Here is a 17,188-nt window from a genome sequence, read left to right on the forward strand (position 1 = left end):
TGATAGATTGCACACGCACTGCGCTTATCCAGAGGAGTGAAATTCAAAATCAGGACCGGGGGCAGTTTCAGTTCCAGGGACAGACCTGCTCATTGTATAGGAACCTACACACACACACAGAACCACAACTGGCAGAATAAAAATCTTCCGCTGTGGTGGGATGCACAGGGAAGTTGGTAGAAATAGGCAAGAGATGTGCCATTATTGAATGGTGTGGATTTGAGTGGATTTCATGAGACTTTCAGGAGAGGGTGGGGAAGAGGGGGAGGGGGCGGGAGTCAGAATTTTCTGGCATGTTCCTAGCCACTCAGTTTGGGTGGAGAGAGAGTTTTGTGAGCGGGGACAGCGTGTGGACTGGTATAGATACACCATGTGTGAGAGGCAGGGAGTGGGCAGGTCGTAATTACAAGGAGGCAGAGTGAATGTAGGCATCAGCGTTCAGTGGACGAAAGTAGAAGCTGCCATTTTTTTGTAACGCAATGTTGTTAGTTTCAGGTGTACGACATAGTGATTCAGCAGCTCTGTACGTGACCCTGGGTCTGGCTGTGCTCACCACAAGCGTAACTACCATCTGTCCCCATATGGTGCTGTTAAAATACCTTGGGCTCTATTCTGTAGGCTGTACCTTTCATCCCTGTGACTTATTCATTCCATAACTGGAAGCCTGTATCTCCCACCACCCTTCACCCATTTTGCCCATCCCCCCCCCCCCCACTCCCATCCCCTCTGAGGGCACCCGTCAGCTTTCTGTACCTTTGGGTCTGTTTCTGCTTTTTTGTTGGTGTGTTCATTTGTTTTCTTTTTAGATTCCACTTCTAAGCGAAATCATGTAGTATTTCCCTTTCTCTGACTTATTTCACTCAGCATAATACCTTCTGGGTCTATCCATGTTGTTGCAAATGGTATGATGTCATTCTTTTTGTTGTTTTTTTTTTATGGCTCTGTAAATTCCACTGTGTGTATATGTGCATATATGCATGTCTTCTTTATCCATTCACCTATTTGTGGACACTGGGGTTGTTTCTGTCTCTTTTCAAATTAGTGAAAAGGTCCTGTGGAGTAGTTACCCAATATTGGAATTATTAGATCATGTGGGAATTCTATTTTCAGTTTTTCAAGAAACCTCCATACTGTTTTCCACAGTGGCTGCACCAGTTTACATCCCCACCAACAGTGCACGAGAATTCCCTTTTCTCCACATCCTTACCAGCTCTTGTCCTTTCCTACCTTCACACCATGCTGACTGGTGTGAAGTGATCTCGTTGTGGGTTTGATTTGTGTTTACCTGATAATGAGTGGTGTTGGGTATCTTTTTATACATCTGACATCTGTATATCTTTGGAAAAATGTCTATTCGGGTTGTCTGCCCATTTTTAGTTGGATTATTTATGGTTTTCTGATGTTGAACTGTATCAGTTCTTTATATATGTTGGATACTAACCCTTTATCGGGTATGTCATTTGCAAATAACTTCTCCCATTCAGTAGGTGGCGTTTTTATTTTATTGATGGTTTCCTATGCTGTGCAGAAGGTTTTTTTTTTTTTTTTTTTTTTTGATATAGTCCCAGTAGTTTATTTTTGCTTTTGTTTCCCCATGCCTCAGGAGACCTATCTAGAAAAATGGCAGCAGCCACCATTTTAACTGATTTTATTCCCTGGACTAGTGTTTCTCAACCTGGACCCTATTGGCATTTGGGGCTATATAATTCTTTGGGGCACCGTCTCATGCCTTGTAAGGTGGTCAGCATCCCTGGCATTTATTCTCTAGATGCCAGTAGTACCCCTGCCCTAAGTTTTGCCAACCAAAAATGTTTCCAGAGGTCACCTAGGCTGGGTGTGGGGGTGAGGAGACAGAATTACCCTCAGTTGGTAACCACATCCCCAGACGACTGCTTCTCAAACTTTCTGTAGCAAAAAAAAACAAAACAAAAAACAAAACGAAAAACCCTTGTTTCTTTATAAAATACTAGAAAAAGAAGTCAGTAGAAAAATGACCACATACTTGATCGTCACAAGGTCAAATTGTTGAAACGTGTTTAAATGCTTATTCCTTTTCTCTTTTCTGCCCCTTTCACGGATGGATAAACAGAGGTTCCCAGACAACATTCCATCACAGAAAAATGTTAGAGAACATTCTCCACTCGTGTAGATGTCAGCGTGTGCTGGGATTTTGTCACCCTTAGGCCCTTGTTAGAATGTTTCCTTGTCATCTTGTACACTGACCTTTCCTCTGAAAAGCAGACTCACCCTTGAAAGGTGACGTTCACCTCGTGTTGGAAGGAGTGCATTGGCTGCCTCCTGGGTGACCCACCTCCTCAGAGATGGCGTCGCTCAGAATTCTCCGGAGGAAGGCCTGGAGTCCTACTGTTCCACTTTCTGGAAGCTGTTCTACCCCCTGACCGCCCTCCAAAGCCAGAGCCCGTGCTGACACGCTCCTCTGCCAGGCTCTCCCTGCCAGCGGGCCGGTTACCTTCCCAGTTCCGGCCCCGGGTCTGGGATGGCTTCCTCCCCATGTTGGGTGGTCAGCCTGGAAGGTCAAGGCTCTTGCCTTTCATCCTGTGACCCAGAATAGGCTCGTAAATGGTGGGGGATGGAATTGAGGGCTGCACGGATTTTAAATTTGAAGGCCTTGAACTCTACGGAGGTGTAGAGAAATCCTACCATCCTTTCTGTGAAGTGGAAATACTTCAGGGGTGGGGGGGGGTGGGTGGCAGGGCATGGCAGGTGGGAAGTCAGAGAAGTCAGTGACTTTGGGGGTGTCACCCCATTTCTAACTTTTTAACCTAAACACAAAGTGGGGCGTCCCTGGTAAAAGTCAGCTGCGTTGGTTGAGCAGGTATGTGGAGGAAGAGAGGGGGCTGGCAGGAAAGCCAAGAATTGTTTCCGTGGCTTAATGATTTGCTTCCTTCCTGCCTTGTGTTGGGCGTTCTCCAGCAAGAGGACTCGACATGAGTGGAACTGAGCCGAGAAACGGTTGTGGTCCCAGGTCTCTGATTACCTCAGCCCTCCTCTTACTGGGGAGGAAACTGAGGTCAGCTCTGTCAGAGCTAGTGGCTCAACTGAGGCCAGAATTGAACTTTCTGGACTCCTGATACAGCATGTTGTCTGATTCTTTACTGCCTCGTGAACCTTGATTTTGGTTGATGTTTTTTGAAGGGGAGGGGAGGGGCCTGGGATAACATCTAGGGAGAGAAATGGCCACAGGTAAAGTTCCAACGAGCTGGTGTGCTTTATCTTGGATTTTGTTCTGTGGTTCAGATGAATCTCCCGTTTATGACAGGCTAAGAACTTCCTCAAACCTCACAGTGTTTGGTGGAAACTTAAGGAGCTAAGTAATTTTCCATAAGCTCACAAAGGAAAGCCAAGAATAAAATTCAGACCCTAGCGACTCTTCATTGGAAATGTTTTGACAGAAGCCAAGGACAAGAATAAGCCCAGAGCCTAGAAGGAATTAGGCAGACTTTTTTTGTTCTGAGATCTTAGGAAAGAGGGGTTGTATGTCCAAAGCATACCTGCCAATCATTCAACAGATGTTTAGTTAAGCACCTACTATGTGAGACATCTGGAAAATAAGCTTCCAGTTCCTTCCTTTCTACCTGCAATTTTGTTTAACCCTATTTTTAAATCCTTATTTATTTACTTTGAGACAGTGCATGCACATGGGAGTTGGGCAGAGAGAGAGAGAGGGAGAGAGAGAATCCCAAGCAGGCTCCGTGCTGTCAGTACAGAGCCTGATGTGGGGCTCGATCCCGTGAACTGTGAGATCATGACCTGAGCTGAAATCAGGACTCGGAGGTTTAACCAACTGAGCCACCCACCCAGGCGCCCCTGCTTTACCCTGTTGTTTGAACTATAGTGACTAGTTGGGCTTATTAAATGTGTAAATGTCTATAAGGACCACATAATTCCTTGGCCAGTGCTCACTGAGGGACTGCCTGATGTACAAGCAACTGTAGGAGGGGAGAAGCCAATCTGTTTCCAGGAGGATCTCACTGTGCCTTCCGAAACAGGGCTGATGAACTCAGCCCCTGTCTGTGCTGAATCCTGGCTGGATGCTTCTTGTTTTGAGGTCCCCTGGGGGAGAGGCAGGATTGTGCCAAAGAGAAAGATGGCTAAACGGGAAACCCCCAGGGGGTGGAGTGGGGAAACAGGGAATGACCTAAGGATGCTGAGGGGGTGACCCTGACCCACAGCTGTGGATTATCAAATGGTGAGAGTAGCCTGGCAGGTCCCTCTGCGAACTCTATGCGCTTGTCCCTCTGTCTCCTGGCCTCTGGCTTCTGCCTCATCCAGGGGACAGGAGGAACAGCTCCTCATTCTCCACTTCCCAGGCCCAGTTTGCCAAGGTCCAGTGTATCAGTCAGAATTCTCCAGAGAAGAAGAACCAGTAAGAGGCATATCCATACGCACACTCATAACAAGATTTATGTCCAGGAAATTGGTTTATGTCATTACAGAGACTGGCAAGTCTGAAATCTGTAGGGTGGGCAGGCAGGCTAGAAACTCTCAAAGCAAGAGCTGACGTTTCAGTCTTGAGGCAGAATTTTTGCTCTAAAGGCCTTCATCTGATGAGATGAAGCCCAGCCATGTTATCAGGGGCAATCTCCTTTACTTAAAGTCAGTTAGACGCTGGATGGTAGATGTTAACCACATTCACAAAACACCTTCATGGAAACACCTAGATTTGTGTTTGATTAAATGATTGGGTGCTGTAGCTGAGCCGGGTTGCCACATGAGATTAACCATCCCTTCCAGCACAGAGCTTGGCCCTGACCTCTGCACCAGGTAAAGGGAAGGGCCGTTCCAACCTCCCCCAGGTCCCTTACTGGTTAGCAGGGGGCCGGGACCCCTGCTCACTCTTAACTCATCCATCCTTGCCTAGGTCTGAGTGTCCTTGGGGGTCGTGCTCCGCACTTGCCTTTCCCCAGCAAGTATTCACTTACCTTGTTGAACTTGAGGCCGGCCAGGATAAGGGTATATTGAGTGTCTGTGTTAGAAATGATGAAGGTCTTTCCTGGCATATCGACACAGATTAATTTGAACTCTTGTGAGCTAATTGGTATTAATATTTGCTCCAGGTAACTGAACTCCTAATGAGCAGAGTGACCATGAAATGTATCATCCAAACTGAGACACTTTTGAGAGGGAAGGGGCACCATTAAGCATTCTGGACAGCAGATGTGAATCAGGATTATCTTGAGAAAATTAGAGCATATGAAAGACTTACTGATGGCCATTGCTATGTTTTCTTAAGAGCTCTTTTATGGGGAGGTATTTTCTGTGCCTGTGTTCCACAGATCGAGTTAATCAAGTCAACAATACGAGCACCGTTGTGGGTTGAACTGCATCCCCCAAAAAGAGATGTTGAAGTCCTGATATTTCTGAATGTGACTTTATTTGGAAATGGGGTCTTCACATAATTAGTCAGGATGAGGTCATGTGGGGGGGACATGCGGAGTGGGGGGGCATGTGGAGTGGGAGGGTGCATGCGGAGAGGGGGGCGTGTGGAGTGTGGGGGGGTGCATGCAGAGAGGGGGGCGCATGTGGAGGGGGGTGCATGCAAAGGGGGGCAGGTGGGGGGGCACATGCGGAGGAGGGGCATGCAGAGGGGGGCATGTGGAGTGGGGGGGCGTATGTGGGGGGGGCATGCAGAGTGGGGAGGGGCATGCAAGAGGAAGCCGTTTAGAATTCTTCCACCTGCTATAGCCACTAGATTGGTTTTGGTATATTTCTTTCCGGTTGTTTTCATTCGCTTATTTGTGCATAGCTGCGCGCAAACCACATGCGATCGTGTGTGTTTTTTCATTTATAATTAGTTTTATTTCCACATCCAATGTCTTGTCAATAACACTTTGTCTAAATTTGTCATGAGGGCAAGGGCTCTGCCTCTCTTGTTCATGGATGCATTCCCAGGATACAGAGCCATGCTGGGGTGGGGTAGATGCCAGTAAATGTTCGTGGAGGGATCGGAGAAATGTGTCACAACTACATAACCATTTCCCTACTACTGGATGATTAGGGACTTCAGTGTTTTATCTTTAGAGGTAATGAGCATCTTCACATGTGTGGTCTTTCCCTTATATTTTGAATAACAGAATACAAGCCAGTGATGAGTTGGGTCAAAGAGAAGAAACACTTTCTGGTTCTTCATAGACAGTCAAGTGCTATTTTAGAGCTGAATTACCCAGATATCACTCTTGGCTCTGATGCTGTGTGTCCTCGGGTAAATTCCTTAACCTTTCTGTGCCCTAGTTTGCCCATCTGTAAAATGGAGCTCATGCTAATATTTCACAGGCTTGTTATAAGGATTACTTTTAATGTTTATTTATTTATTTTGAGAGAGAGTGAGCAAGCGCAGAGCCCAATGAGGGACCCGATCTTACGACGAGATCACGACCTGAGCCGAAATCAAGAGTCGGACACCTGACCAACCGAGCTACCCTGGTGCCCCTTGTTGTAAGGATTAAAAGGAATACTATGTGTCAGGTACTTAGAGGGCGTGGTACACAGTAAGCCCCATATACACACCTATTTGCTGTTTGTGGTTTATACATAAAACACCATATCATGCTAACAAAAAATGACATCTGTGTCCCCCAAGTAGAAACAGTTCTCCCTAATAATCACCGTCCTCTTGATATACTCAGTACCTCTGTGTGGTGGCTGGTGAGTGGCTCAGAGTTTGGTGGTTGTAATGTGGATAAGAATCTCGGTTGCTGATGAACTTGAGATACGTTGTGTGCATTCTTTATCAGATCCTGTAGCAGAGGTGGGGGCAGAAGAGGAATGAACGAATTGTCCCCTGGGCACTATGAGACCGCCCAACCTACAGTGGGAGAAATACAGCCAGACACAGCCAGCGGCCCGTGGAATTATACAGATGAACAAAGTCCACCCAGATGAGAACACATCCCTGCTGTTCGCTCCGTGTACTGTAGCGAGGGGGTCCACTACCACCGCTTGCCCTTGGCAGAGACTCAGGCAGGTAGGGGGGTAGAAAAGCTTTATCGTGAAAACAGGAGAGGCCTAGGGTGTGCCCTGGTGGGAGGTCATTGGCACGGGAGGCTGGCGGAGGGTGAACTAGAAGCAGGACATCTCATGCCATTGGTTTGGGGAGTATGTCTGTTTCCTAGGGCTGATGTAACATTACCGCAAACTGGGTGACTTAAAACAATCAACGTATTGTGTCCCTGTTCTAGAGGCCAGAAGTCTGAGATCAAGGTATCCGTAGGGTTGGTTCCTCCTGAAGGCTCTGGGGAGAATCTGTCTGCTGTCTCTGCTCTGGTTTCTGGTGGCTACACCCATCCTTGGTGTTCCTTGGCTGCTGGACACGTCACTACGGTCTCTGAGTTCATCGCCACCTGCCTTCTCTGTGTCTTCGTGTGTCCTTTCCTCTTATAAGGACACCAGTCAGTGGATTTAGGGACCACCCTAATCCAGTATGACTTCATTTTTTATTTAAATGATTGCATCGGCAAAGACCCTATGTAATAGACAAAATTATGTCTCCCTGCCTCCCCAGTCTGTATGTTGAAGCCCTAACCTCCATGTGACCGTATTTGGAGAAAGCACCTTGGTAGGTAATTAAGGTAACATGAGGTTATAAGGCTGGGGCCCTAATCCAATAGGACCGGTCCTGGGAAGAGGGAGAGATTCCAGAGCTCACAGTCTCTGCACGCACACAGAGGAGGCCACGTGAGGACACAGCAGGAAGACCACAGTCCCCAAGTCAGGAAGAGGAGCCTCACCAGAAACCAACCCCGGGGGGGCAACCCGATCTTGGATGTCCAGCCTCCAGAAGTGCGAGGAAACGAATTTCTGTTGTTGAAGCCCTCCAGCCGGTGGTATTTTGTTGCAGCAGCCCTCCCAGGCTAACACACCTCATTTCTAAATAAGGTGCCTGCTGGGCATGAGTTTTATTCAGTCTGTTACAGGGAGCGTATTAGCTTTCTCTGGCTGGTCTTGAGTTGGTAGTGGCGACGAGCAGGAGGCTTGCTGACTGAGCCCTTACCGTCTGGGCCAGTCATGGTTCGTTGGGCTTCCTGCAGACACAGGAGTCCGAGTTTTGTGGTCCTGTGTGCCGTGGCCATTGTCTACTTGTCTCTCTGGGCTCTTGGAGTTCTGTTGCTAACCAGCTGGGATGCTGGGTAAAGAAAGCCCTTGACCTCTCTGGACGTCAGTGTGCTTTTCTCCCCCTTAAAATGGGAAGTTAAGTGGTTCTCACGGACAGGATCAGGAAATTCAGCATCAGGCTAGGGACAGAGTTGGGGATGGCGGTGTTGGCTTAGAAAATGTCCCCCCGCCCCCAATTTTGATAAGCCCAATGCCCTGTCCTGGGTGAAGGACAACTGGGCCACGTAGCATCTGGAACCTCTTCCAGCCCTAAAATTCCATGGCGGTTGCTCCTGGAGAGTGCGATCCTGCTGCTGGATCTTCCAATCAAATTTTTATTTTTGGTGGTGCTTAATCTCTTTTGGAATGTGCTGGAAAAAAAAAAAAAAAGATAGGATTTTAAATTCCTTTTCAAGCTGGTTAGGCCAATGATTTAATTATTTTTGCTCCTGTTTGAGACATGAGGGTGATGATAAAACCTAGACAATCCAACTATTGCCCATGAAAGGTATAAAATTCTTAGCGAAGTTATTTTAAACCATAGAATTGGGGGAAAATCACGATTTTTTTTTTTCTTTTTGCTTTTGGTTTCTGGCACTTGGGTGGTTTCTAAAACACACAAGTTGAAATGATGGAAGTTTGAAGCTATTTAAATTACTCTCCAGCCTTACGGTCTCACTTGCATAGTTTCAGAATAAACGTCAGGGCTTAGAACGTGGGGCTATTTTTAACTAAGGTAGAAAGCAGAGAGAGAATGGCGTGTTTTGAGGCAATTTTTTTCTGTTTTGAAAAATTCAATTCACAGTTTATATTCCCTAAAGAGAATCGACTAATTGAAAGGTCGGGGAAGGATCAGCATCTAATGGACGCACATCTCCGTCCAGCACTTTCCTTCTGGGCAAGGGCATGGTTCAGCATCTAAGCAGCACTTTGGAAGCCCAGAGCCGAGAAAGCAGGGCCAGCCAGCCTGTCTCCTAGATATCCTTGGGGCAGAGCTCATTCTAGCAGCTCTCGGTTTTGTGTCCGAAGGGAGGTGGAAAGCCAGACACGTATTCACTCCGTGGACGTGTCCTGAACACCCACCTCGTGCCAGGATCCAATAGCTCACAGGCTTGAGCGGTGTAGCCGGAGCAGAGCCAGTGCGGGAGGGCAGGTGGCTTGAGAAGACGAGAGATTGTCCGGGCCACACCGTGTGGGTTTGGGCATTTATCCTAAGAGCAATTGGAAACCACGGAAGGGTTTCAGGCCATATGCGCATGTGGAGGAACTGGTCTGGCTCTGTGGAACACAGAAAGGGGCACATCGGGAGAGGTTGGTGGAGACGGAGAGGTGGGTGAACTCAAGCTGGTTAGGAAGTAAGATGGCCAGGACCCTAAGGAGCATTGGCTAAAAGAGGGCAGAGTGTGGAGCCCCTGGATGGCTCAGTCGGTTAGGTATCCAACTCTGGATCTCAACTCAGGTCATGGTCCCAGGGTCATGAGATGGAGCCCTGTGTCAGGCTCTGCGTTGACATTGCACAGCCTGCTTGGGATTCATTCATTCATTCATTCATTCAGTCTCTCTCTCTCTCTGTCGAAATAAATAAACTTGAAAAAAATAGTAGGACAGAGTGTCAGTCAGTGTTCAGTACAGGAAATAGAAGCCATTCTCCATATTTTTAAACAGAAAGGAATTCAGGGAATTATGTGTTTACAAAGTTGCAAGAAAGGCTAAAGGAACAGGAGTTGGAAGTGGGATGATCAAGTTCAAAGACATCCTGTGGGGGAATACGGAAGTGGGTGCTGTTGCCAGGAGAGCCTCTCAACGCATGGGCTTTATAACCTTGGTCGCCGGAGGAAGAGCCCCTCTGCGTCTTTTCTTCCCTCTGAGCCCCCTGGCTTGGCAGGACCTGCTTCTCCTTCAGAACGCTTAGCTTCAAGGTCGTCCAGACTCCACAGGACAGGAAATAGGGCCGGTACGTGTGAACGTGTGACTATGCAGTGCACAGCCTGTGCGCTGTCTAGCGTCCCTGACAGGAAGGTTCGTGGAAGGAAGTTGAAATGGAAGCTGGGTGCCCTTGGCCCTGTCCACCCATCACAGGGCGTGGGGGAGGAGGAGGTCATCAGGGACAGCGCCGGGATTTCCTGCGTGCAGAGCAACATGGATGGTGGGCCACTCACCGGGGACGGTTTAAGGTACTTATAGGACGGCTAAGGTGTGATGACCGGTTGGTACCTGGGTATGTTGGGTCTCGAGCTCAGCAAAGGTTGGGATTTGGGAGATGTCTGCAGAGATTAGGAATTCAAGGCCAAGGCCACCCGGGGAGAGTGCGTAGATGGAGAAGAGGGCTTGGGCAGAGCCCTGAGAACCACAGTATTTGGGGTCCCACAAAGGAGGGGCTTCTGAAGGACACTGTGCAAGCGGGGGGTGGGGGGTGTCAAAGAAACGAAGTGAGAGCATCGTGTGAAGGTGGGATCACACAGCAATGTGGGTGGATCCTGGTACATTTTGCCAAGTAAAAGAAGCAAGACCAGAAGGGGTGAAAGAAGCCAAAAGAAAGGCTGCATGTTGTATGATTCCACTGACAGAACATTCTAGGAAAGGCAGTCTATGGGAAAAGGAGACACCAGTAGCTGCCAGGAGTTGGGGTGCAGAGGAGGGTTTGACTACAAAAAGGCAGCACGAGGGAATTTGGGGGATGATGGAACTCTACTGTCTCGGGGCGTGGTGGTGGATGTCCCAAGACCCGTAGAAATGCACGCCCCGAAGAATGAATTCTGTATGTAATGTGGGTGGGTGGATCATTCATATGTTCATACATCATAAGTAGGGCGTGGTCAGTTTTATTAAACGTTTCAAGTATGTTGAGAAAGATGAGTGATGGGTTTCCGTAGATCCATGGAGTGACGGACAAGACCTCTGCATGGGCGGCTCGCAGACTGTCATCGGAACAGACCTGTAACATGTGTGTGGTCCTGTTTTTAGGAATGTGACTTCTGGCTGTGGTCCTCAGAGCTTGTAGGGGTACGGAGCCTGTCCTTGGGTATAGGAGACGCGAGTTCTGAGATGTGCACCTGTTGCGGGCAGAATGCTCTGATGGAGAGACTGGTGTCGGTTGGGCTCCCAGCCTGTGTCCCCCTGTCCTCGCTTGTGCCAAACCTTGGTTGCGTGACCACAGGCGCCTCGTTTAGCTTTTCAGAACCTCTATTTTGTCATCAAGAAAATGGGGATGACGGTCTTCTCAGGACTGATGTGACAGATGAGAGGGCTTTGAGAAGTTTGTAATGCAGCCTTCGAAACTTGATGTGGGCGCCACTCTCTCCATGGGCTTGTGTTCCCCCTCCCCCCTCGCGTCAGTAACCCCCTCCCCAACCCTGGCTTGGTTCGCTCCCCGTCATTCTTGCAAGCTTCTCGTCATCTCTCAGTCTTTTGTCTACTTGTCTAACTTGCGCCAGCCCCTCAAGGGCACGTCTGGGATGCTCGTAGTAAATGCTTGTGTCCCGCACACAGTAAATGCTCAAGAAATTCATATTGGGCTCTTTCAGGAGCAGGGCGTCTGCCATCTTGATAACCTACCGCTTTCTGGATAACTTTGCCTTTCTTAGAAGGTCCAATCACGCTCCAGGATGAAAAAAATGCCAGGCCTGCGGATGCTCACAGATGCATCGGGATCCCGTCTGCCCATGCCCAGAAGGCCTGACATCTACCGAGGGTGCTGAACAAATGCTTGAACGAATTAATACATTTTGAAAACTAGCAGAACTGTTGGCAAAAGTACGGAGCCTTGAAGGGGTAACATGAACTCAGGGTTCCTGAAATAGAATGGCATTATCCGTGTGAACTTGTCCACAGAGAAGGTCAAGTGTGCGTGTGCCTAGGGGTCTCATTTATAAGGTGTTAGGTCGCTGGTGGTGGAGGGGAGGGTGGCAGAGGCTTTTGTCCCCAGGGGTTTTAAAGTTTTCCCTCCGATGTTCAGGAAGGCACCCGGCAGGAAAGACCTCTCCCCAGCTCCCACCCGCCCTGGACCCAGCGGAGTGTGGGTGGACTAGAAGGTTCACGCCCGAGGTGTAATGTAAGGAGAGGGGTGTGTTCAGAACCTAGAGTGATGGAGAAGCCGGCTCTGGGCACCCAAGTTCAAAGGAAAGAATCCTAAAAGGGAGGTGGGCAGTGGTTGCTGGGTCTCCGGCAGCTTTCCCTCCCTTCCTCTCGCCCCGGGCTCCCCCAACCCCCGTCCGCAGGTGTCAGGGTGCTGGGATCATCCCTGGTTTCCTGAGCTCAGCTCCACCTGAAGGCATATCTTTTCCCCCACACCCACCGCTGCCGGATTTCTGCAGCTTAAAGGCTTAGGCATGGCCTCAAAAGCTGCGTGCACCTGCCCTCTTGATTCCTCCATCCTCCCTGGTGGGGATTTGAGCAGACGGGGCGGCTCGGCCCCTTGCAGACATTGCAAGCATCGCCGCACCCTTGAACGTGGCCCAGGGGCTCCTGATCCCAGCAAGGCCAGGAGAGGAGTTTTTCTCAGGAAGCCAGGATTAAGTAGCAGCAGCATCCAGACCCTGATGTGGCCGGGTCTGATCTCCACGGTCTCTTGCTCTTCCCCACTAAGCTGGTTTTGTCTTCCCTTTTGCTTTCACAAACCCAAGGCTCGTTGTCTGGAACGGGGGTGGGGGCAGACTTGTATCAAGTGTGGAGTCTGTAAGGTAACCGTTCTGAATGACACGGAGTGCCGTGCAGAGTTGTCTGGATCCCTTAACCCTTACCGCAGCCTGGTGGGTATGGCGATAACCACTTACAGATGAGGGGACAATCCCTGAGGTGTTAAGCAACTTGCCAAGGTCATGAGAGTAATAGGAAAGGGGCAGAGGCCTTTCCTGAAACCTGTCATCTGCTTCTAAAGACAGTGCCCTGAGCAGGTGCATAGGCTGTCTGTGGTTTAAAGTTCCTGCTGTTCGAGATGGAGGTGGGACGGACAGGTACCTGCTGTGCCTGCTCCGTGGTCTGCTGCCCAGACGCCAGTTTCTAGAAGCTCCGATTCCTGAACTGAGAAGTGGACTGGTGCCAGCTACCAGCTGCCGACTGGAGAGGACAGGGTGGCCATCTGCCCGCTCCTAACCACATAGTAGCAGTGAGTGTTCCACCACTTTGCGTGGCAGCAGATGGCTCCTGAAGACATAGAGGGACGGACGCAGCCGGGGCCCCACAAGCTTGTGGGCAGTTGCATCAGAACTCCCATTCAGGTCTTCCAACCCCCTTTACAGTGCGGTCTCCGTCTGGGTTAGAGGCAGCCCTTAATCCTAGACAAGGAGCTCAGGGTCCCGCTGTGCATCCTGGCTTATGTGGCTGGGGTCCCCAAGCTGCTCACTGCCCCCTCTGAGCCTCATCTGGAAAACAGGGACCTTCATGGCTACAGGGCCTGCCTCATGAGTTCATCGTGTGTCCAGAAGACTTGGGTGGGTGCAGAGGGCAATGGGTCATTAGCAGCTGGTAGGTGTGCTGGTTACTCCACCTTTGCTGGCAAAATTAAGGCATGGATGGCATGTCCTCCCCCTGCAGCCCTCCAGCCTACGCAGGGGGTCGCAGAGCAAGAGGCTGTGGCTGAACCAATAGAAGCCTGTTCCTACCAAGGACAAAGCCATTTATAATCCATATCTCCCCCCCTCCCGGAGCCCAGCTGATACATCCTCACGGCAGAAAGGCGCATTACTTTATTCTAATTTTCAAAGAATGCCCAGGATTGAATAAATCACCAGCTCTCTGAACACAGATTTGGAGAATCAGGAACAGTGTCGAATGTTCGGTGCAGAAATGTCCATTGATCTGCACCAAAATATCCTGGGCTGTTACGTTTCTCCTGGAAACAAGGCCCTGGCCGCAGGAATGCTGAGCCCCTTCCTTTATAATTATCATCTCTGAGCCGACAGACCTTGAAGCAGACCCCTGCCCTTGAATGACAGCAGCAGTTTTATTAAAGAATTTAGATTACAGAAGGAAAAATACCCCAGAGAAGAGAAAGAATCCATCTTTCATTAAATGCTGCTTGTTTTAAAGTGGGAACATTTTCTGGGTGTCTGGGGAGCTGATGTTTTCCATGTCTTGTGGGAGAATCTGATCTTAAAAAACAGAAGGTTTTCCATATAAGGGAGAAGTCATCATTTTCAGAGCTTAGGGCCAAATTATATTTCCAGAGAAGAGATTTTTGTCCTAGAGAGTATATTTACAAGCATTTATTGAGCACCCGCTATGAACCAGGTGTCATTCTAAATGTTCAAGGGGTCTGTAAGGGTAATGAAAGCATTCTAGTAGGATAAGAGAATATGGGTTGTTAGTAGTTTACTATTTTTTATTCAGTTGACTTTAATTTTTTTAATGTTTATTTTTTAAATTTTTTTAAATGTTTATTTATTTTTGAGACAGAGAGAGACAGAGCATGAACGGGGGAGGGTCAGAGAGAGAAGGAGACACAGAATGTGAAGCAGGCTCCAGGCTCTGAGCTGTCAGCACAGAGCCCAATGCGGGGCTCGAACTCACGGACCGTGAGGTCATGACCTGAGCCGAAGTCAGATGCTTAACCGACTGAGCCACCCAGGCTCCCCTAATGTTTATTTTTGAGAGAGACAGAGACCGAGCACGAGTGGGGAAGGGCAGAGAGAGAATCTGAAATAGGCTCTAGGCTCTGAGCTGGACACGGAGCGTGAGCTCACGGACCGCGAGGTCTTGAACTGAGCCCAAGTCGGATGCTTAACCAACTGAGCCGCACCCCCCACCCCCAGCACCTTTATTCAGTTGACTGTTAAAGTGTTTTGGGAATTTGCTGTGTGCCAGGCCTGGCTAAGGCCCTGAGAATGTAATACGGGGCAGTGTGGAGCCCTGCCTTCCCGGAGCTTCCAGTCTAGCCGGATGTGATGGAGACGTGGGGGTGTGGGAGTGTCTGACAGAAGACTTGTAGAAATGACATTCACAATGTAGTTATCCATTGGTCATCTTGAATGGGCAGGTGGGGTGAGAAGGAATTATTCCTTAATTATCTGTGAACTTTCTGAGGCCCAAGAAGCAAACGAGTGGCCCAGATCCTTTGGGAATGTCAAGGGTGATACCCCAAAGCCAAGTGCTTGGTTTCTGATGCAGAAGGCTCTGCACATCACAGGGCCACCTACCACCATCCAAGGATGATGAGAGCCTGTAACAGGAGTGGTGGTACCCACCCCAGCAGGGTATTCGTGGGGACAAAGGAGGGGCTATGACCTGGTACCCAATGATCCAAGATGGCGGTACGCCAGTGGAAGCACCTGGTGGCTGAGGGGTCCAGGGGATGAGGGGACAGGGGCCAATGCTCTCAGACCTCATCCCTACCTTGCTACACCTCAGCCTGGGGTCATGCCCCAAGACTTACCTGGAGCCTCACTCCCACGGATGATTTTCCCTGTGTGTGTGGCTCCACAGAGAGAGTCCACAGCATGGGGGAGTGGGGCGGGTGGGGACAGGGGTTTGTCCTGCCAGCACTGCCATCCCCAACCCAGCCGATGTCACCTGACCTCTTTGGGATCTTGGCTTCCCCATTTGGAGTGACAGATCCGTCATGGGTGGTCGGAGAGGTGGAGAAGAGGGACCAGTGAGCTTTGGACAAGCTGAAAGGGCTTTGCAGGAGAACACATGTCCCTGAACTCTGGGGGGCAGGCAGGGGACCAGAAATGACTCCAGAGTGAGGGAATAAGCCTGCTTCTCAATTCTGATCTGACTGTGGCCACGGGTGATCTCCCAGAATCCTGGGACAGCAAGTTTGAAGTTTGCCACAGTAACAGCTTTATTTAATTTATTTAATTCACATACCATACAATCCATCTATTTAAAGTTACACACTTTAGTGGCTCTTAAGCATATTCATAATTATGCAAACATCACCACAATTTTAGAACACTTTCATTAACCCAGATAGAAAGCCTGCCCACCTTACCTGTTACCCCCCAAGCCCTCATACCTCCCAGTCCTAATCAACCACAAATCTACAAAATAGATTTACCTATTCCGGCCATTTTATATTAATGGAATCTTACAACATGTGGTCTTGTGCGACTGGCTTCTTTCACGTAGCATACAATTTTCAGGGTTCTTCCTGGATGGTTCTTCCATCATCTATCAGTACTTCCTTTCTTTTTAAAGTTTTTTATTGTTTATTATTTATTTTTGAGAGAGAGAGAGAGACAGCACAACTGGGGGAGGGGCAGAGAGAGAGGGAGACACAGAATGACCAGCAGGCCCCAGGCTCCGAGATGTCAGCACAGGGCCCGGCGCGGGGCTCGAACCCACAAACCGTGAGATCATGACCTGAGCCGAAGTCGGACGCTTAACCGACGGAGCCACCTAGGCGCCCCTTTGCTTCCTTCCTTTTTAGTGCCAAATATTATTCCATTGGATGGACCACGCTTTATTTACCCGTTCATTCACTGGTGGCTCTTTGGGGTGTTTCCACTTCGAGGCGATCATGAAATCACACTGCCATGAGCACTCGTGTGCAAGTTTTGTGTGGACGTGTTTTCCTTTGGGCAGATACTTGGGAGTCGACTCCCTGGGCCCTGTGGCAACTCTTCAGTCTAACGTTTTGAGGACCTGCCAGACCGTTTCCCCACAGCGCTGTCCCATTTTACTCTCCCACCGGCAGTTACGAGGGCTCCTGTATCCCCACGTCCTTGCCAGCATTTGTCGTTATTCGTCTTTGCCATCCTCGTGGGCGGGAAGTGTTTCCTACGTCAGAAAACTGCGAGGGGTGTGGTAAGCTTGGTCACCTCGAGTTTCTAGGATGTCTGTGGATAATTCGTGTTCAGCAACGTTTACTGGAGGGCACAGGTCTGCCGTGGCCTAAGGAGAAGCAGCCGGCTGGCCCCCTCCCCGGGCGGTTCCCGGCCCAACAGACTCTGAAGTTCCAGACTCAGACTGCAAGGGCGGCCGTCCCATCGGGAGGCCCACTGAGACTAACACTCTGTCCCCTTGTCTTGCAGCGATTCATGAGTTCCCCACAGACCTGTTCTCCAATAAGGAGCGACAGCACGGAGCCGTCCTGCTGCACATCCTCGGAGTAAGTGGCCGCGTGGGGGGGAGGGGC

General features: G+C 49.5%; 1 protein-coding gene across 4 annotated transcripts in view; it reads left to right on the top strand.

The window, feature by feature from the left end:
• SLC24A4 (solute carrier family 24 member 4) overlaps nucleotides 1-17,188 on the top strand; it is a 177,267-nt gene that overhangs the window by 100,835 nt on the left and 59,244 nt on the right. For all 4 annotated transcript variants that reach the window (XM_040478061.1, XM_040478062.1, XM_040478059.1 and 1 more), the window contains exon 3: nucleotides 17,085-17,161. In XM_040478061.1, coding sequence (XP_040333995.1) covers nucleotides 17,085-17,161 — 77 coding nt within the window. The remainder of the gene's footprint in view (nucleotides 1-17,084; nucleotides 17,162-17,188) is intronic.

This window comes from Herpailurus yagouaroundi, unplaced genomic scaffold (assembly GCF_014898765.1).
Source record: "Herpailurus yagouaroundi ecotype Mexico unplaced genomic scaffold, PumYag 141, whole genome shotgun sequence".
Lineage (NCBI taxonomy): Eukaryota > Metazoa > Chordata > Mammalia > Carnivora > Felidae > Herpailurus > Herpailurus yagouaroundi.